General features: G+C 48.5%; 1 protein-coding gene across 1 annotated transcript in view; it reads right to left on the minus strand.

The window, feature by feature from the left end:
• Positions 1-22,381, minus strand: part of LOC137537199 (zinc finger protein 182-like) — a 98,650-nt gene that overhangs the window by 70,721 nt on the left and 5,548 nt on the right. Inside the window, exons 4-5 of the mRNA XM_068259308.1 lie at positions 22,194-22,291; positions 21,856-22,087 (exon numbers count right to left, since the gene is read on the minus strand). Of these exons, the coding sequence (XP_068115409.1) occupies positions 21,856-22,087; positions 22,194-22,291 (330 nt within the window). The remainder of the gene's footprint in view (positions 1-21,855; positions 22,088-22,193; positions 22,292-22,381) is intronic.

The following is a 22,381-nucleotide window of genomic DNA, read 5'->3' on the forward strand; positions in this document are numbered from 1 at the left end:
TGTCACCACTGCACTGTCCTAGCACTATGCAAGGTCTGATAAGCTGAATAGAGGAACCCGACACCACTGCACTGTCCTAGCACTGTGCAAGGTCTGATAAGCTGAATAGATGAACCCGACACCACTGCACTGTCCTAGCACTATGCAAGGTCTGATAAGCTGAATAGAGGAACCAGTCACCCGACACCACTGCACTGTCCCAGCACTATGCAAGGTCTGATAAGCTGAATAGAGGAACGTGACACCACTGTACTGTCCTAGCACTATGCAAGGTCTGATAAGCTGAATAGAGGAACCCGACACCACTGCACTGTCCTAGCACTATGCAAGGTCTGATAAGCTGAATAGAGGAACCCGTCACCACTGCACTGTCCTAGCACTATGCAAGGTCTGATAAGTTGAATAGAGGAACCAGTCACCCCGACACCACTGCACTGTCCCAGCACTATGCAAGGTCTGATAAGCTGAATAGAGGAACGTGACACCACTGCACTGTCCTAGCACTATGCAAGGTCTGATAAGCTGAATAGAGGAACCCGACACCACTGCACTGTCCTAGCACTATGCAAGGTCTGATAAGCTGAATAGAGGAACCCGTCACCACTGCACTGTCCTAGCACTATGCAAGGTCTGATAAGCTGAATAGAGGAACCAGTCACCCGACACCACTGCACTGTCCCAGCACTATGCAAGGTCTGATAAGCTGAATAGAGGAACGTGACACCACTGCACTGTCCTAGCACTATGCAAGGTCTGATAAGCTGAATAGATGAACCCGACACCACTGCACTGTCCTAGCACTATGCAAGGTCTGATAAGCTGAATAGAGGAACCCGACACCACTGCACTGTCCTAGCACTATGCAAGGTCTGATAAGCTGAATAGAGGAACCCGACACCACTATACTGTCCTAGCACTATGCAAGGTCTGATAAGCTGAATAGGGGTACCAGTCACCACTGCACTGTCCCAGCACTATGCAAGGTCTGATAAGCTGAATAGAGGAACGTGACACCACTGCACTGTCCCAGCACTATGCAAGGTCTGATAAGCTGAATAGAGGAACGTGACACCACTGCACTGTCCTAGCACTGTGCAAGGTCTGATAAGCTGAATAGAGGACCTGTCACCAGACACCACTGCACTGTCCCAGCACTATGCAAGGTCTGATAAGCTGAATAGAAGACCTATCACCAGACACCACTGCACTGTCCTAGCACTATGCAAGGTCTGATAAGCTGAATAGAAGACCTGTCACCAGACACCACTGCACTGTCCCAGCACTATGCAAGGTCTGATAAGCTGAATAGAGGACCCGTCACCAGATACCACTGCACTGTCCTAGCACTATGCAAGGTCTGATAAGTTAAATAGAGGACCTGTCACCAGACACCACTGCACTGTCCTAGCACTATGCAAGGTCTGATAAGCTGAATAGAGGAACCCGACACCACTGCACTGTCCTAGCACTATGCAAGGTCTGATAAGCTGAATAGAGGACCTGTCACTAGACACCACTGCACTGTCCCAGCACTATGCAAGGTCTGATAAGCTGAATAGAGGAACCCGACACCACTGCACTTTCCTAGCACTATGCAAGGTCTGATAAGCTGAATAGAGGACCTGTCACCAGACACCACTGCACTGTCCTAGCACTATGCAAGGTCTGATAAGCTGAATAGAGGAACCCGACACCACTGCACTGTCCTAGCACTATGCAAGGTCTGATAAGCTGAATAGAGGAACCTGACACCACTGCACTGTCCAGCACTATGCAAGGTCTGATAAGCTGAATAGAGGAACCTGACACCACTGCACTGTCCCAGCACTATGCAAGGTCTGATAAGCTGAATAGAGGAACCTGACACCACTGCACTGTCCCAGCACTATGCAAGGTCTGATAAGCTGAATAGAGGAACCAGTCACCCGACACCACTGCACTGTCCTAGCAATATGCAAGAAAAAAATACATATATCCAGGCACATTGCCTCTAGTTAGGACATTAAATAAGTTATTAAGGAAAGGGAGGTGCTGAAGGGGGTGTGGCTAGGAAACAGCAAAAATCTATTAACCCTTCGCACTCTCGCATGCAAATGTTCAAACAAATGCATTCACAGATTCACTCATCCAGGCACAACTGTTATCCCTGCAGCTAAGTTAAAAGCCAGTGTTTTCGTTCACAGAAGAATGCATTCTTATGCTTAGTTACCTATACTGCGCAGAAGTACCCAGGTAAACATAGGTGTCCTAACTCTGGCCCTGTAACATGCATAGTGCAGACATGCAAACACATTCATTGCATCAATCTGTGAATCTGTGAATGCATTTGTTTGAACATTTGCATGCGAGAGTGCGAAGGGTTAATAGATTTTAGCACTATGCAAGGTCTGATAAGCTGAATAGAGGAACCCGACACCACTGCACTGTCCCAGCACTATGCAAGGTCTGATAAGCTGCATAGAGGAACGTGACACCACTGCACTGTCCTAGCACTATGCAAGGTCTGATAAGCTGAATAGATGAACCCGACACCACTGCACTGTCCTAGCACTATGCAAGGTCTGATAAGCTGAATAGAGGAACCCGACACCACTGCACTGTCCTAGCACTATGCAAGGTCTGATAAGCTGAATAGAGGAACCCGACACCACTATACTGTCCTAGCACTATGCAAGGTCTGATAAGCTGAATAGGGGAACCAGTCACCACTGCACTATCCCAGCACTATGCAAGGTCTGATAAGCTGAATAGAGGAACGTGACACCACTGCACTGTCCTAGCACTGTGCAAGGTCTGATAAGCTGAATAGATGAACCCGACACCACTGCACTGTCCTAGCACTATGCAAGGTCTGATAAGCTGAATAGAGGACCTGTCACCAGACACCACTGCACTGTCCCAGCACTATGCAAGGTCTGATAAGCTGAATAGAAGACCTGTCACCAGACACCACTGCACTGTCCTAGCACTATGCAAGGTCTGATAAGCTGAATAGAAGACCTGTCACCAGACACCACTGCACTGTCCCAGCACTATGCAAGGTCTGATAAGCTGAATAGAGGACCTGTCACCAGATACCACTGCACTGTCCTAGCACTATGCAAGGTCTGATAAGCTGAATAGAGGAACCCGACACCACTGCACTGTCCTAGCACTATGCAAGGTCTGATAAGCTGAGTAGAGGAACCCGACACCACTATACTGTCCTAGCACTATGCAAGGTCTGATAAGCTGAATAGGGGTACCAGTCACCACTGCACTGTCCCAGCACTATGCAAGGTCTGATAAGCTGAATAGAGGAACGTGACACCACTGCACTGTCCTAGCACTGTGCAAGGTCTGATAAGCTGAATAGATGAACCCGACACCACTGCACTGTCCTAGCACTATGCAAGGTCTGATAAGCTGAATAAAGGACCTGTCACCAGACACCACTGCACTGTCCCAGCACTATGCAAGGTCTGATAAGCTGAATAGAAGACCTATCACCAGACACCACTGCACTGTCCTAGCACTATGCAAGGTCTGATAAGCTGAATAGAGGACCTGTCACCAGACACCACTGCACTGTCCCAGCACTATGCAAGGTCTGATAAGCTGAATAGAAGACCTATCACCAGACACCACTGCACTGTCCTAGCACTATGCAAGGTCTGATAAGCTGAATAGAAGACCTGTCACCAGACACCACTGCACTGTCCCAGCACTATGCAAGGTCTGATAAGCTGAATAGAGGACCCGTCACCAGATACCACTGCACTGTCCTAGCACTATGCAAGGTCTGATAAGCTAAATAGAGGACCTGTCACCAGACACCACTGCACTGTCCTAGCACTATGCAAGGTCTGATAAGCTGAATAGAGGAACCCGACACCACTGCACTGTCCTAGCACTATGCAAGGTCTGATAAGCTGAATAGAGGACCTGTCACCAGACACCACTGCACTGTCCCAGCACTATGCAAGGTCTGATAAGCTGAATAGAGGAACCCGACACCACTGCACTGTCCTAGCACTATGCAAGGTCTGATAAGCTGAATAGAGGACCTGTCACCAGACACCACTGCACTGTCCTAGCACTATGCAAGGTCTGATAAGCTGAATAAAGGAACCCGACACCACTGCACTGTCCTAGCACTATGCAAGGTCTGATAAGCTGAATAGAGGAACCTGACACCACTGCACTGTCCAGCACTATGCAAGGTCTGATAGGCTGAATAGAGGAACCTGACACCACTGCACTGTCCCAGCACTATGCAAGGTCTGATAAGCTGAATAGAGGAACCTGACACCACTGCACTGTCCCAGCACTATGCAAGGTCTGATAAGCTGAATAGAGGAACCAATCACCCGACACCACTGCACTGTCCTAGCACTATGCAAGAAAAAAATACATATATCCAGGCACATTGCCTCTAGTTAGGACATTAAATAAGTTATTAAGGAAAGGGAGGTGCTGAAGGGGGTGTGGCTAGGAAACAGCAAAAATCTATTAACCCTTCGCACTCTCGCATGCAAATGTTCAAACAAATGCATTCACAGATTCACTCATCCAGGCACAACTGTTATCCCTGCAGCTAAGTTAAAAGCCAGTGTTTTCGTTCACAGAAGAATGCATTCTTATGCTTAGTTACCTATACTGCGCAGAAGTACCCAGGTAAACATAGGTGTCCTAACTCTGGCCCTGTAACATGCATAGTGCAGACATGCAAACACATTCATTGCATCAATCTGTGAATCTGTGAATGCATTTGTTTGAACATTTGCATGCGAGAGTGCGAAGGGTTAATAGATTTTAGCACTATGCAAGGTCTGATAAGCTGAATAGAGGAACCCGACACCACTGCACTGTCCCAGCACTATGCAAGGTCTGATAAGCTGAATAGAGGAACGTGACACCACTGCACTGTCCTAGCACTATGCAAGGTCTGATAAGTTGAATAGATGAACCCGACACCACTGCACTGTCCTAGCACTATGCAAGGTCTGATAAGCTGAATAGAGGAACCCGACACCACTGCACTGTCCTAGCACTATGCAAGGTCTGATAAGCTGAATAGAGGAACCCGACACCACTATACTGTCCTAGCACTATGCAAGGTCTGATAAGCTGAATAGGGGAACCAGTCACCACTGCACTATCCCAGCACTATGCAAGGTCTGATAAGCTGAATAGAGGAACGTGACACCACTGCACTGTCCTAGCACTGTGCAAGGTCTGATAAGCTGAATAGATGAACCCGACACCACTGCACTGTCCTAGCACTATGCAAGGTCTGATAAGCTGAATAGAGGACCTGTCACCAGACACCACTGCACTGTCCCAGCACTATGCAAGGTCTGATAAGCTGAATAGAAGACCTGTCACCAGACACCACTGCACTGTCCTAGCACTATGCAAGGTCTGATAAGCTGAATAGAAGACCTGTCACCAGACACCACTGCACTGTCCCAGCACTATGCAAGGTCTGATAAGCTGAATAGAGGACCTGTCACCAGATACCACTGCACTGTCCTAGCACTATGCAAGGTCTGATAAGCTGAATAGAGGAACCCGACACCACTGCACTGTCCTAGCACTATGCAAGGTCTGATAAGCTGAGTAGAGGAACCCGACACCACTATACTGTCCTAGCACTATGCAAGGTCTGATAAGCTGAATAGGGGTACCAGTCACCACTGCACTGTCCCAGCACTATGCAAGGTCTGATAAGCTGAATAGAGGAACGTGACACCACTGCACTGTCCTAGCACTGTGCAAGGTCTGATAAGCTGAATAGATGAACCCGACACCACTGCACTGTCCTAGCACTATGCAAGGTCTGATAAGCTGAATAGAGGACCTGTCACCAGACACCACTGCACTGTCCCAGCACTATGCAAGGTCTGATAAGCTGAATAGAAGACCTATCACCAGACACCACTGCACTGTCCTAGCACTATGCAAGGTCTGATAAGCTGAATAGAAGACCTGTCACCAGACACCACTGCACTGTCCCAGCACTATGCAAGGTCTGATAAGCTGAATAGAGGACCCGTCACCAGATACCACTGCACTGTCCTAGCACTATGCAAGGTCTGATAAGCTAAATAGAGGACCTGTCACCAGACACCACTGCACTGTCCTAGCACTATGCAAGGTCTGATAAGCTGAATAGAGGAACCCGACACCACTGCACTGTCCTAGCACTATGCAAGGTCTGATAAGCTGAATAGAGGACCTGTCACCAGACACCACTGCACTGTCCCAGCACTATGCAAGGTCTGATAAGCTGAATAGAGGAACCCGACACCACTGCACTGTCCTAGCACTATGCAAGGTCTGATAAGCTGAATAGAGGACCTGTCACCAGACACCACTGCACTGTCCTAGCACTATGCAAGGTCTGATAAGCTGAATAAAGGAACCCGACACCACTGCACTGTCCTAGCACTATGCAAGGTCTGATAAGCTGAATAGAGGAACCTGACACCACTGCACTGTCCAGCACTATGCAAGGTCTGATAAGCTGAATAGAGGAACCTGACACCACTGCACTGTCCCAGCACTATGCAAGGTCTGATAAGCTGAATAGAGGAACCTGACACCACTGCACTGTCCCAGCACTATGCAAGGTCTGATAAGCTGAATAGAGGAACCAATCACCCGACACCACTGCACTGTCCTAGCACTATGCAAGAAAAAAATACATATATCCAGGCACATTGCCTCTAGTTAGGACATTAAATAAGTTATTAAGGAAAGGGAGGTGCTGAAGGGGGTGTGGCTAGGAAACAGCAAAAATCTATTAACCCTTCGCACTCTCGCATGCAAATGTTCAAACAAATGCATTCACAGATTCACTCATCCAGGCACAACTGTTATCCCTGCAGCTAAGTTAAAAGCCAGTGTTTTCGTTCACAGAAGAATGCATTCTTATGCTTAGTCACCTATACTGCGCAGAAGTACCCAGGTAAACATAGGTGTCCTAACTCTGGCCCTGTAACATGCATAGTGCAGACATGCAAACACATTCATTGCATCAATCTGTGAATCTGTGAATGCATTTGTTTGAACATTTGCATGCGAGAGTGCGAAGGGTTAATAGATTTTAGCACTATGCAAGGTCTGATAAGCTGAATAGAGGAACCCGACACCACTGCACTGTCCTAGCACTATGCAAGGTCTGATAAGCTGAATAGAGGAACCAGTCACCCGACACCACTGCACTGTCCCAGCACTATGCAAGGTCTGATAAGCTGAATAGAGGAACGTGACACCACTGCACTGTCCTAGCACTGTGCAAGGTCTGATAAGCTGAATAGATGAACCCGACACCACTGCACTGTCCTAGCACTATGCAAGGTCTGATAAGCTGAATAGAGGACCTGTCACCAGACACCACTGCACTGTCCCAGCACTATGCAAGGTCTGATAAGCTGAATAGAAGACCTATCACCAGACACCACTGCACTGTCCTAGCACTATGCAAGGTCTGATAAGCTGAATAGAAGACCTGTCACCAGACACCACTGCACTGTCCCAGCACTATGCAAGGTCTGATAAGCTGAATAGAGGACCCGTCACCAGATACCACTGCACTGTCCTAGCACTATGCAAGGTCTGATAAGCTAAATAGAGGACCTGTCACCAGACACCACTGCACTGTCCTAGCACTATGCAAGGTCTGATAAGCTGAATAGAGGAACCCGACACCACTGCACTGTCCTAGCACTATGCAAGGTCTGATAAGCTGAATAGAGGAACCCGACACCACTATACTGTCCTAGCACTATGCAAGGTCTGATAAGCTGAATAGGGGTACCAGTCACCACTGCACTGTCCCAGCACTATGCAAGGTCTGATAAGCTGAATAGAGGAACGTGACACCACTGCACTGTCCTAGCACTGTGCAAGGTCTGATAAGCTGAATAGATGAACCCGACACCACTGCACTGTCCTAGCACTATGCAAGGTCTGATAAGCTGAATAGAGGACCTGTCACCAGACACCACTGCACTGTCCCAGCACTATGCAAGGTCTGATAAGCTGAATAGAAGATCTATCACCAGACACCACTGCACTGTCCTAGCACTATGCAAGGTCTGATAAGCTGAATAGAAGACCTGTCACCAGACACCACTGCACTGTCCCAGCACTATGCAAGGTCTGATAAGCTGAATAGAGGACCCGTCACCAGATACCACTGCACTGTCCTAGCACTATGCAAAGTCTGATAAGCTAAATAGAGGACCTGTCACCAGACACCACTGCACTGTCCTAGCACTATGCAAGGTCTGATAAGCTGAATAGAGGAACCCGACACCACTGCACTGTCCTAGCACTATGCAAGGTCTGATAAGCTGAATAGAGGACCTGTCACCAGACACCACTGCACTGTCCTAGCACTATGCAAGGTCTGATAAGCTGAATAGAGGAACCTGACACCACTGCACTGTCCAGCACTATGCAAGGTCTGATAAGCTGAATAGAGGAACCTGACACCACTGCACTGTCCCAGCACTATGCAAGGTCTGATAAGCTGAATAGAGGAACGTGACACCACTGCACTGTCCTAGCACTATGCAAGGTCTGATAAGCTGAATAGATGAACCTGACACCACTGCACTGTCCTAGCACTATGCAAGGTCTGATAAGCTGAATAGAGGAACCCGACACCACTGCACTGTCCAAGCACTATGCAAGGTCTGATAAGCTGAATAGAGGAACCCGACACCACTATACTGTCCTAGCACTATGCAAGGTCTGATAAGCTGAATAGGGGAACCAGTCACCACTGCACTGTCCCAGCACTATGCAAGGTCTGATAAGCTGAATAGAGGAACGTGACACCACTGCACTGTCCTAGCACTGTGCAAGGTCTGATAAGCTGAATAGATGAACCCGACACCACTGCACTGTCCTAGCACTATGCAAGGTCTGATAAGCTGAATAGAGGACCTGTCACCAGACACCACTGCACTGTCCCAGCACTATGCAAGGTCTGATAAGCTGAATAGAAGACCTGTCACCAGACACCACTGCACTGTCCTAGCACTATGCAAGGTCTGATAAGCTGAATAGAGGACCTGTCACCAGATACCACTGCACTGTCCTAGCACTATGCAAGGTCTGATAAGCTAAATAGAGGACCTGTCACCAGACACCACTGCACTGTCCTAGCACTATGCAAGGTCTGATAAGCTGAATAGAGGAACCCGACACCACTGCACTGTCCTAGCACTATGCCAGGTCTGATAAGCTGAATAGAGGAACCTGACACCACTGCACTGTCCAGCACTATGCAAGGTCTGATAAGCTGAATAGAGGAACCTGACACCACTGCACTGTCCCAGCACTATGCAAGGTCTGATAAGCTGAATAGAGGAACCTGACACCACTGCACTGTCCGAGCACTATGCAAGGTCTGATAAGCTGAATAGAGGAACCAGTCACCCGACACCACTGCACTGTCCCAGCACTATGCAAGGTCTGATAAGCTGAATAGAGGAACCAGTCACCCGACACCACTGCACTGTCCTAGCACTATGCAAGAAAAAAATACATATATCCAGGCACATTGCCTCTAGTTAGGACATTAAATAAGTTATTAAGGAAAGGGAGGTGCTGAAGGGGGTGTGCCTAGGAAACAGCAAAAATCTATTAACCCTTCGCACTCTCGCATGCAAATGTTCAAACAAATGCATTCACAGATTCACTCATCCAGGCACAACTGTTATCCCTGCAGCTAAGTTAAAAGCCAGTGTTTTCGTTCACAGAAGAATGCATTCTTATGCTTAGTCACCTATACTGCGCAGAAGTACCCAGGTAAACATAGGTGTCCTAACTCTGGCCCTGTAACATGCATAGTGCAGACATGCAAACACATTCATTGCATCAATCTGTGAATCTGTGAATGCATTTGTTTGAACATTTGCATGCGAGAGTGCGAAGGGTTAATAGATTTTAGCACTATGCAAGGTCTGATAAGCTGAATAGAGGAACCCGTCACCTCTGCACTGTCCCAGCACTATGCAAGGTCTGATAAGCTGAATAGAGGAACCCGTCACCACTGCACTGTCCTAGCACTATGCAAGGTCTGATCAGCTGAATAGAGGAACCCGACACCACTGCACTGTCCTAGCACTATGCAAGGTCTGATAAGCTGAATAGAGGAACCCGTCACCACTGCACTGTCCTAGCACTATGCAAGGTCTGATCAGCTGAATAGAGGAACCCGACACCACTGCACTGTCCTAGCACTATGCAAGGTCTGATCAGCTGAATAGAGGAACCCGTCACCACTGCACTGTCCTAGCACTATGCAAGGTCTGATAAGCTGAATAGAGGAACCCGACACCACTGCACTGTCCTAGCACTATGCAAGGTCTGATAAGCTGAATAGAGGACCTGTCACCTGACACCACTGCACTGTCCTAGCACTTTGCAAGGTCTGATAAACTGAATAGAGGAACCTGTCACCACTGCACTGTCCCAGCACTATGCAAGGTCTGATAAGCTGAATAGAGGAACCCGTCACCACTGCACTGTCCTAGCACTATGCAAGGTCTGATAAGCTGAATAGAGGAACCCGTCACCACTGCACTGTCCCAGCACTATGCAAGGTCTGATAAGCTGAATAGAGGACCTGTCACCTGACACCACTGCACTGTCCTAGCACTATGCAAGGTCTGATAAGCTGAATAGAGGAACCCATCACCACTGCACTGTCCCAGCACTATGCAAGGTCTGATAAGCTGAATAGAGGAACCCCACACCACTGCACTGTCCTAGCACTATGCAAGGTCTGATAAGCTGAATAGAGGAACCTGACACCACTGCACTGTCCTAGCACTATGCAAGGTCTGATAAGCTGAATAGAGGAACCCGACACCACTGCACTGTCCTAGCACTGTGCAAGGTCTGATAAGCTGAATAGAGGAACCCGACACCACTGCACTGTCCTAGCACTATGCAAGGTCTGATAAGCTGAATAGAGGAACCTGTCACCACTGCACTGTCCCAGCACTATGCAAGGTCTGATAAGCTGAATACAGGAACCCGTCACCACTGCACTGTCCCAGCACTATGCAAGGTCTGATAAGCTGAATACAGGAACCCGACACCACTGCACTGTCCAAGCACTATGCAAGGTCTGATAAGCTGAATAGAGGACCTGTCACCACTGCACTGTCCCATCACTATGCAAGGTCTGATAAGCTGAATAGAGGAACCTGACACCACTGCACTGTCCTAGCACTATGCAAGGTCTGATAAGCTGAATAGAGGACCTGTCACCACTGCACTGTCCTAGCACTATGCAAGGTCTGATAAGCTGAATAGAGGAACCCGTCACCACTCAGTGTTCTCCCCAGAAAATGTTTTCAGCCGGGTGGCATGAAAAGGTAGCCGGGTGGAGAAGTAAGCGCACTTTTCCACCAGGAAACGTGATTGCAATTGCGCTGATAACGCAACCTACAATTTCCACTACCTGTGATTGTGCTGTATAGCTGCCGGAAACAGAGCACAATCGCCCGATGATTGCAGTTCGGAAAAAAAAAAGTATAATAGTGGGAAATGAGCACTGCGAATTGCATGTTATCGCTATTAACTACACAAACGCAGAATTCTCCAGACTACAGGAGCATGAGCGACAGAGGTGCACAGATGAGGCTTAGCATGCAACCAGCTGTAGTTGGGGATCATTTGGAGGGGACAGCAGCAGCCTGAAGGGCAGCAAAACCACAGAAAGGGACCAGATAAGACTGCTAGGGGCTGGAAGAAGCCCTAGCTAAGTAGATCTAATCTCTTCCCCCCAGTGCAAATGTCTAAGGTATTATTATGAGACTGTCACTTTTATTGAACAGTGATAAGTTGGCACTTTTTTGACATTCATGACTTTGCATGGATACACACTTCTGCCCATTAAGGTGCCACATTCCTTTAGTGACCTCTCTTTGAATTACTCAGAAGTGGTATACTGTAGTCCGTGTGCTACTTGTTTGTTTTTCTGTTGCTGGAAGCTAATTACCTGGATGTCTTGTGAAGTTGAAAGAGTTAGAGGTCCTCTGCAGTACGGGCGTGCTGGAGTGACTGAGCTGTCACTGTGTAACGTCACGCTGCCCTGCACTCTGCCCGTGCGTTCTGTGTGAGGAGCAAGGATGATCTCTCCTCCCTGGTGTGACGACAGCTGCTGCTGCTGGCCAGACGGACTTGTGAGGGGCGGGGAGCACACGTTTCCTCTTTGTTATTACTGGCTGGGGGGGAGGCACCAAAGAGTAAACACGCTGACTGGCTGATTGAAGAGAAGGAAGGAAAGAGAGCCTTCAGCTACCCGGGACTTAACCGCATGCATGTAATAAAACGGCGGAATCGGGTCTCTGGTGTACGGATGCCTAGCTAATTATCCCACACGGGTGGCTGAATTTTACCTGGGCGGCTGCCAATCTTACCCGGGCGGCGCGCCCTGCTAATATGCTCTGGGGAGAACACTGCCACTGCACTGTCCTAGCACTATGCAAGGTCTGATAAGCTGAGTAGAGGAACCCGTCACCACTGCACTGTCCTAGCACTATGCAAGGTCTGATAAGCTGAATAGAGGAACCAGTCACCACTGCACTGTCCCATCACTATGCAAGGTCTGATAAGCTGAATAGAGGAACCCATCACCACTGCACTGTCCCAGCACTATGCAAGGTCTGATAAGCTGATGGATGTTTTCTTTACTATAACTATTTGCCATTACTAAGTCAATTCTAACTTCTAAAAGGCTTCTGGAAAAAATGTAAACTTTGATAGTGTTCCTTTAAGAAGGCAGATTTCTGTTTTGCATGGCATTGTAGTAAGAGGGCTTTTTGGTCCTCTTTAGCCCCTTACACACTCCTGGGAGTTCTGCTTCATCATGAGCTTGCTGGGTAATCTGTAAATGTGAGCTGGAGTAACAGGAGGACAGTCACAGCGAATGTGATGTAACACGTGCTGTGACTTTCCATCATTGTCACGGCTCTCTATGCCACGTCTGATTTCTGCCACTGCGATGGACACAGCATACATCTCCAAACTAGTGATGTGAACATTCATGGAGTATTCACAAACGCTTCTGCAAATGTTTGCAATCCGAGTGTTCACGGGGGACCCCACTAACTTTAATGGCTGGTGAAAATTCAAATACCTTCAGGGCATATTGTCAGCCTCAAATTTTTTTTTTTTAAAGTGTCAAAACTGTCCGAAAAACCCGGGCAGTGGCATGGCAAAGGGGGATCAATAGCAACATTCACCCCAGCCCCCCCCCCAAAAAAAAATATGTCTTTTACACAATTGTTTTTCACAAAGTGTAAATAAAAGAAATTGTGTTTGGTATCTTGTTAATTATTTTTTTTTAGAATGGTCGATGTGTGACCTGCCTAAAAATTGTTAGTTGCAGCCACTGTATCAGAGGCTTTAAATATTTGGCATATTCCTGCCTAATTTGTTACAGCACACTGCGGTCACAACATATGCTGCTTGTGCATTGTGGGCCTAACACTGCACTACAAGCTCCACAGTGATGTGAAACGCTTTGTATGACAATGTCAGGTGACAACATTTTTACAGTACAACACGGTCACTCAACCACTCTATATTAGCACAGTGACTGGCTGTAACACTGACGCAGCCACACACTACACTATACTAAACAGGTGCTGTATATAAGCTACACACCACAAACAACAAATAACAGCAGGATCTGTCCTCAAAAGTACTTTTGGGGTCCCTAGCTGGTGAACTGCAAGGAGCAGAACACCTACGGATGATCTCTGTAATAGCAGCGCAGGAGATTTGGGCACAGCCAGCACCACCATAGATCATAATAGGAATTACGGCTATAGTGAGCTACTTCGGCACCGTCAGAAGACGGAGCTGAAGTTACTTCTAAAACTGTAATTCAGCCTTCAGCAAGAGCTAGAAGACGAATTACATCATTCCCCACTATCCAGATGGACCTGGAGGGGGAATAGTAATTAACACCGCCGGGAGTTGTGCAGCAGCAGGATAAGCCATACCGGCTGTATCCTGCGCCCAAGTCTCCCGGCGGCGAATTAATATGTATGCCCTACAGAAGGAGCTACATAGCACTGAACAACACAGAACAGTGTCAGCAAGCTATCTCTCTGTCCCTCAATCAGCAGCACAGCTCTCCCTACACTGACTCCAGGCACACAGCTACAGAGCACTGAATAACACAGAACAGTGTCAGCAAGCTATCTCTCTGTCCCTCATTCAGCAGCACAGCTCCCCCTACACTGACTCCAGGCACACAGCTACACAGCACTGAATAACACAGAACAGTGTCAGCAAGCTATCTCTCTGTCCCTCAATCAGCAGCACACCTCCCCCTACACTGACCCCAGGCACACAGCTACACAGCACTGAATAACACAGAACAGTGTCAGCAAGCTATCTCTCTGTCCCTCAATCAGCAGCACAGCTCCCCCTACACTGACTCCAGGCACACAGCTACACAGCACTGAATAACACAGAACAGTGTCAGCAAGCTATCTCTCTGTCCCTCAATCAGCAGCACAGCTCCCCCTACACTGACCCCAGGCACACAGCTACACAGCACTGAATAACACAGAACAGTGTCAGCAAGCTATCTCTCTGTCCCTCAATCAGCAGCACAGCTCTCCCTACACTGACTTCAGGCACACAGCACTGAATAACACAGAACAGTGTCAGCAAGCTGTCTCTCTGTCCCTCAATCAGCAGCACAGCTCTCCCTACACTGACTCCAGACGTCAGATTTCGCATGCGGCTGAAATGCGGGCGAATCGCCCGCAATGCTTTTAATAGGCAAATCGCATGTGGCTTTGTCATGCGGTTTTCCCCGCGATTTCGCATGTAATGTTATGGAAATTTACACAGGCAGTGACATGGTTAAATTCGCCTGCTTCTTAGCCATGCGAAATCGCATGCGAAATCGCGGGGAAAACCGCATGCAGAAACGCATCCGCATGCGATTTCGTCCGCGGTGGAATCCAGGTGATTCCGCACCGCACTGAATAACACAGAACAGTGTCAGCAAGCTATCTCTCTGTCCCTCAATCAGCAGCACAGCTCCCCCTACACTGACTCCAGGCACACAGCACTGAATAACACAGAACACTGTCAGCAAGCTATCTCTCTGTCCCTCAATCAGCAGCACAGCTCCCCCTACACTGACTCCAGACACACAGTTACACAGCACTGAATAACACAGAACAGTGCCAGCAAGCTGTCTCTCTGTCCCTCAATCAGCAGCACAGCTTTCCCTACACTGACTCCAGACACACAGCTACACAGCACTGAATAACACAGAACAGTGCCAGCAAGCTATCTCTCTGTCCCTCAATCAGCAGCACAGCTCTCCTTACACTGACTCCAGGCACACAGCTACACAGCACTGAATAACACAGAACAGTGCCAGCAAGCTATCTCTATGTCCCTCAATCAGCAGCACAGCTCTCCCTACACTGACTCCAGGCACACAGCTACACAGCACTGAATAACACAGAACAGTGCCAGCAAGCTATCTCTATGTCCCTCAATCAGCAGCACAGCTCTCCCTACACTGACTCCAGGCGCACAGCTACACAGCACTGAATAACACAGAACAGTGTCAGCAAGCTATCTCTCTGTCCCTCAATCAGCAGCACAGCTCTCCCTACACTGACTCCAGACACACAGTTACACAGCACTGAATAACATAGAACAGTGCCAGCAAGCTGTCTCTCTGTCCCTCAATCAGCAGCACAGCTTTCCCTACACTGACTCCAGACACACAGCTACACAGCACTGAATAACACAGAACAGTGCCAGCAAGCTATCTCTTTGTCCCTCAATCAGCAGCACAGCTCTCCTTACACTGACTCCAGGCACACAGCTACACAGCACTGAATAACACAGAACAGTGCCAGCAAGCTATCTCTATGTCCCTCAATCAGCAGCACAGCTCTCCCTACACTGACTCCAGGCACACAGCTACACAGCACTGAATAACACAGAACAGTGCCAGCAAGCTATCTCTATGTCCCTCAATCAGCAGCACAGCTCTCCCTACACTGACTCCAGGCGCACAGCTACACAGCACTGAATAACACAGAACAGTGTCAGCAAGCTATCTCTCTGTCCCTCAATCAGCAGCACAGCTCTCCCTACACTGACCCAAGGCACGCAGCTACACAGCACTGAATAACACACAACAGTGTCAGCAAGCTATCTCTCTGTCCCTCAATCAGCAGCACAGCTCTCCCTACACTCACTCCAGGCGCACAGCTACACAGCACTGAATAACACAGAACAGTGTCAGCAAGCTATCTCTCTGTCCCTCAATCAGCAGCACAGCTCTCCCTACACTGACTGAAGGCACACAGCTACACAGCACTGAATAACACAGAACAGTGTCAGCAAGCTATTTCTATGTCCCTCAATCAGCAGCACAGCTCTCCCTACACTGACTCCAGACACACAGCTACACAGCACTGAATAACACAGAACAGTGTCTGCAAGCTATCTCACTGTCCCTCAATCAGCAGCACAGCTCTCCCTACACTGACTGAAGGCACACAGCTACACAGCACTGAACAACACAGAACAGTGTCAGCAAGCTGTCTCTCTGTCCCTCAATCAGCAGCACAGCTCTCCCTACACTGACTCCAGGCACACAGCTACATAGCACTGAACAACACAGAACAGTGTCAGCAAGCTATCTCTCTGTCCCTCAATCAGCAGCACAGCTCTCCCTACACTGACTTCAGGCACACAGCACTGAATAACACAGAACAGTGTCAGCAAGCTGTCTCTCTGTCCCTCAATCAGCAGCACAGCTCTCCCTACACTGACTCCAGACGTCAGATTTCGCATCCGGCTGAAATGCGGGCGAATCGCCCGCAATGCTTTTAATAGGCAAATCGCATGTGGCTTTGTCATGCGGTTTTCCCCGCGATTTTGCATGTAATGTTATGGAAATTTACACAGGCAGTGACATGGTTAAGTTCGCCTGCTTCTTAGCCATGCGAAATCGCATGCGAAATCGCGGGGAAAACCGCATGCAGAAACGCATCCGCATGCGATTTCGTCCGCGGTGGAATCCAGGTGATTCCGCACCGCACTGAATAACACAGAACAGTGTCAGCAAGCTATCTCTCTGTCCCTCAATCAGCAGCACAGCTCCCCCTACACTGACTCCAGGCACACAGCACTGAATAACACAGAACACTGTCAGCAAGCTATCTCTCTGTCCCTCAATCAGCAGCACAGCTCCCCCTACACTGACTCCAGACACACAGTTACACAGCACTGAATAACATAGAACAGTGCCAGCAAGCTGTCTCTCTGTCCCTCAATCAGCAGCACAGCTTTCCCTACACTGACTCCAGACACACAGCTACACAGCACTGAATAACACAGAACAGTGTCAGCAAGCTATCTCTCTGTCCCTCAATCAGCAGCACAGCTCTCCTTACACTGACTCCAGGCCCACAGCTACACAGCACTGAATAACACAGAACAGTGTCTGCAAGCTATCGCTCTGTCCATCAGCAGCACAGCTCCCCCTACACTGACTCCAGGCACACAGCTACACAGCACTGAATGACATAGAACAGTGCCAGCAAGCTGTCTCTCTGTCCCTCAATCAGCAGCACAGCTCCCCCTACACTGACTCCAGACACACAGCTACACAGCACTGAATAACATAGAACAGTGCCAGCAAGCTGTCTCTCTGTCCCTCAATCAGCAGCACAGCTCTTCCTACACTGACTCCAGGCACACAGCTACACAGCACTGAATAACACAGAACAGTGTCAGCAAGCTATCTCTGTCCCTCAATCAGCAGCACAGCTCTCCCCACACTGACTCCAGGCACACAGCTCCACAGCACTGAATAACACAGAACACTGTCAGCAAACTATCTCTCTCTGTCCCTCAATCAGCAGCACAGCTCTCCCTACACTGACTCCAGCCACATAGCTCCACAGCACTGAACAACACAGAACACTGTCAGCAAGCTATCTCTCTGTCCCTCAATCAGCAGCACAGCTCTCCCTACACTGACTCCAGCCACATAGCTCCACAGCACTGAATAACACAGAACACTGTCAGCAAGCCATCTCTCTGTCCCTCAATCAACAGCACAGCTCTCCCTACACTGACTCCAGGCACACAGCACTGAATAACACAGAACAGTGTCTGCAAGCTATCTCACTGTCCCTCAATCAGCAGCACAGCTCTCCCTACACTGACTCCAGGCACACAGCTACATAGCACTGAATAACACAGAACAGTGTCAGCAAGCTATCTCTCTGTCCCTCAATCAGCAGCACAGCTCTCCCTACACTGACTCCAGACGTCAGATTTCGCATGCGGCTGGAATGCGGGCGAATCGCCCGCAATGCTTTTAATAGGCAAATCGCATGTGGCTTTGTCATGCGGTTTTCCCCGCGATTTCGCATGTAATGTTATGGAAATTTACACAGGCAGTGACATGGTTAAATTCGCCTGCTTCTTAGCCATGCGAAATCGCATGCGAAATCGCGGGAAAAAAGCGCATGCAGAAACGCATCCGCATGCGATTTCGTCCGCGGTGGAATCCAGGCGATTCCGCACCGCAACAGTGGAAACGAGCCCTGAGGGTTATGCTATAGTCTGACCCAGTGCCGACCCGGGCAGAAACTGCCACTTAATAACAAACAACTTCAGAATATTGTACTAGGGGAAAGACATATGATATATAGGGTCCTAAGGACAACCCTGTGCAGTACAGAGATAAAAAGGTTTGCTCAAGTAGCAACAGACAATATATCAATATTAAGGTAAATACCTCCCCAACCGGGTTATGTGGGGGGTACTGGTGTGAGCCACACTGGTGTGCTGGGGTCCTTGCAGATCCCCCACCTCCCCGTGTATACGTATCAGGGAGGGGTGTAGCTATCCAGCACACAGGTGGGACAAGGAGAGCGGAATACAACTGGGTGAGTAGAGAAGTCCGAGCGGCAGAGCTATCAACCACCTCAGCTCCTGTGCAATACTACTCACAGCAGCTGCTCAATCGACATACTGGGAAACACATACTGTATATATTTGCACCCTATGGGCCTGATTCACAAAGCTTTTTCGCGGACTTTTTCGCGCGCAATTTGCCGCGATTCGCGCGATCGCGGACTTTTTCGCGCGCGCAAATTGCGCACGAAAAAGTCTGCGATCGCGCGAATCGCGGCAAATTGCGTGCGAAAAAGTCCGCGAAAAAGTTTGCACCGCTTTGTGAATCAGGCCCTATGTATGTGTTTCCCAGTATGTTGATTGAGCAGCTGCTGTGAGTAGTATTGCATAGGAGCTGAGGTGGTTGATAGCACTGCCCCTCGGACTTATCTACTCACCCAGTTGTATTCCGCTCTCCTTGTCCCACCTGTGTGCTGGATAGCTACACCCCTCCCTGATACGTATACACGGGGAGGTGGGGGATCAGCAAGGACCCCAGCACACCAGTGTGGCTCACACCAGTACCCCCCACATAACCCGGTTGGGGAGGTTTTTACTTCAATATTGATATATTGCCTGTTGCTACTTGAGCAAACATTTTTATCTCTGTATTGCACAGAGTTGTCCTTAGAAACCGTCACTTGCATTCCTGATGTTTAACTTTTTCAGGCTGAGAAAGAAAAAAAAGGAACACAGCCTAGTTATTTGTGTGCTAGGCACTGTCTATCTCATGATGTCACATGTCACCTCGGTTGTGCTTTAGGCTGCTTTCACAGTGGGACGCTACAGGTGCACGTTAGTGCAGCCTGTAACGCATCCCAACTCACAGCAATGATTACTCAATGGGCTGTTCACAGTGCCCACGTTGTGTTACATTGTAACGCAGCACGTAAGTTGAAAGTGCTGCATGCTGTGCGTTATGACTGTGCGCAAATGCTCAGTAGTGTTGAAGGAGGAGGTCTTCCCTCCTCCTCCTCAGCCAGGCACATGGCTAATTAATATTCACTGCACGGTGTGACGTGCAGTGTTTACTTCCTGGAGCGCCGCTCTGTGCGGCGATTGGCTGGCGGGACCACGTGATGCCGCATGCGTCCAAGAGTACGCATCACGGACGCCAGAGTGAGCTGCACAATGCGGCTCACTCTGACGTCCACATCCAAGAGCACCAGGCGTTGCATTAGGGACACATTATGCGACCATAACGTCCCTAAAATGCAATGTCTTGGTTTGGAAGTAGCCTAAATCGTCCAGAAGCAGGAAAAAAGGGCGCAGAAGCCCTTTCAGAAAACAGCACCGTGAATTTATCGGGCACAAAAATGTTACATTCTTGCCGCTAATAAGGCGCCTCGGGGCACCAATATGTACATTACATGCCGCATATCGCGACTCTGTGGCAAAGGGGGGGGGGGGGGGGTTTACAGTTTAAGGTGAATTTAGGGTTAGGCGACACAATGGGTGGGGGGTCTTATGCTGGGAATATAAGGTACGTTTGTATCACTCGATTATGCCGCTGGATCGATTCCCGCATGTCCCTGCGGGCGCTGCTCTTATCTTCTGTTCGTTTTCCTTATCTTTTTCCATTGTTCCGCCTCCGGTATCGAGCGCGGAATCGATCCGGCGGGTGATCGGACATGTCGGAATTTATCAATCGAGCCATTTAATGGCTCGATTTAGAGGTACAAACGTACTGTGTATTCCCAGCATTAGGGTTAGGGACCACCAGGGGAGGTTTCTGTGTGAGAGTAGGGTTCATTTTAGCCATAGTAAAATATCAGTAAATAGTAAAATATCAGTAATATTTACTGTACTGTACTATCTACTACATAACAGCAATACAGATACACATTTATTCTACATTTACTGCTGATTACTCACCTGTTCTGCCCTCTGTAACACTGTCCTCTTTACTTGTCCCCATCATGTCTCTCTCCTCCACAGACTGCTGGTTACTCCTCACATATGTCTCTTCTTCTTCCTCTTTACTTGTCCTCATCATGTCCCCCTCCTCCATAGACTGCTGCTCACTCCTCACATATGTCTCTTCTTCTTCCTCTTTACTTGCCCTCATCATGTCACCCTCCTCCACAGACTGCTGATTACTCCTCACATATGTCTCTTCTTCCTCTTTACTTGTCCTCATCATGTCACCCTCCTCCATAGACTGCTGCTCACTCCTCACATATGTCTCTTCTTCTTCCTCTTTACTTGCCCTCATCATGTCACCCTCCTCCACAGACTGCTGATTACTCCTCACATATGTCTCTTCTTCCTCTTTACTTGTCCTCATCATGTCACCCTCCTCCACAGACTGCTGATTACTCCTCACATACGTCTCTTCTTCTTCATCTTTACTTGTCCTCATCATGTCACCCTCCTCCATAGACTGCTGCTCACTCCTCACATATGTCTCTTCTTCTTCCTCTTTACTTGTCCTCATCATGTCACCCTCCTCCACAGACTGCTGATTACTCCTCACATATGTCTCTTCTTCCTCTTTACTTGTCCTCATCATGTCACCCTCCTCCATAGACTGCTGATCACGCCTCACATACATCTCTTCTTCTTCCTCTTTATTTGCCCTTATGTCACCCTCCTCCACAGACTGCTGATCACGCCTCACATATATCTCTTCTTCTTCCTCTTCAATTGTCTTCATTATGTCACCCTCCTTCATAGACTGCTGATTACTCCTCACATATGTCTTTTCTTCATCTTTAATTGTCCTCATCATATCACCCTCCTCCACAGACTGCTGATCACTCCTCACATATGTCTCTTCTTCCTCTTTACTTGTCCTCATCATGTCACCCTTCTCCATAGACTGCTGATCATGCCTCACATACATCTCTTCTTCTTCCTCTTTATTTGCCCTTATGTCACCCTCCTCCACAGACTGATGATCACTCCTCACATATGTCTCTTCTTCCTCTTTAATTGTCCTCATCGTGTCACCCTCCTTCACAGACTGCTGATCACTCCTCACACATGTCTCTTCTTCCTCTTTAATTGTCCTCATCCTGTCACCCTCTTCCATAGACTGCTGATCACTCCTCACATATGTCTCTTTTTCTTCCTCTTTAACCACAGCACTTCCATGTATAAGTTCTCCACCCTAATAAAGTGAGAGATAATTTAAAATGTGAACACAGATAACAGCATATGCAGGAGGAAACAATGGCACACACCAGAAGTCTCTGGGGACCCTCAGCCCCACCTACCTGATAATCATGAAAGATGGTGTGATTTTCTTGTGGACAATCCTGGGAATAAAGAGGACCTGTACATCTCTCTGGTGGGTTTCTGTTACTGGATACATCTGTAGGAAACACACACTGACTGAATAAATTGGCCTTGATTCACAAAGCCATGCTAATACATAGCAGGACCGTGCTATGCATTTAGCCAC

The sequence above is a fragment of the Hyperolius riggenbachi genome, chromosome 10 (assembly GCF_040937935.1).
Source record: "Hyperolius riggenbachi isolate aHypRig1 chromosome 10, aHypRig1.pri, whole genome shotgun sequence".
In the NCBI taxonomy this organism is placed as follows: domain Eukaryota; kingdom Metazoa; phylum Chordata; class Amphibia; order Anura; family Hyperoliidae; genus Hyperolius; species Hyperolius riggenbachi.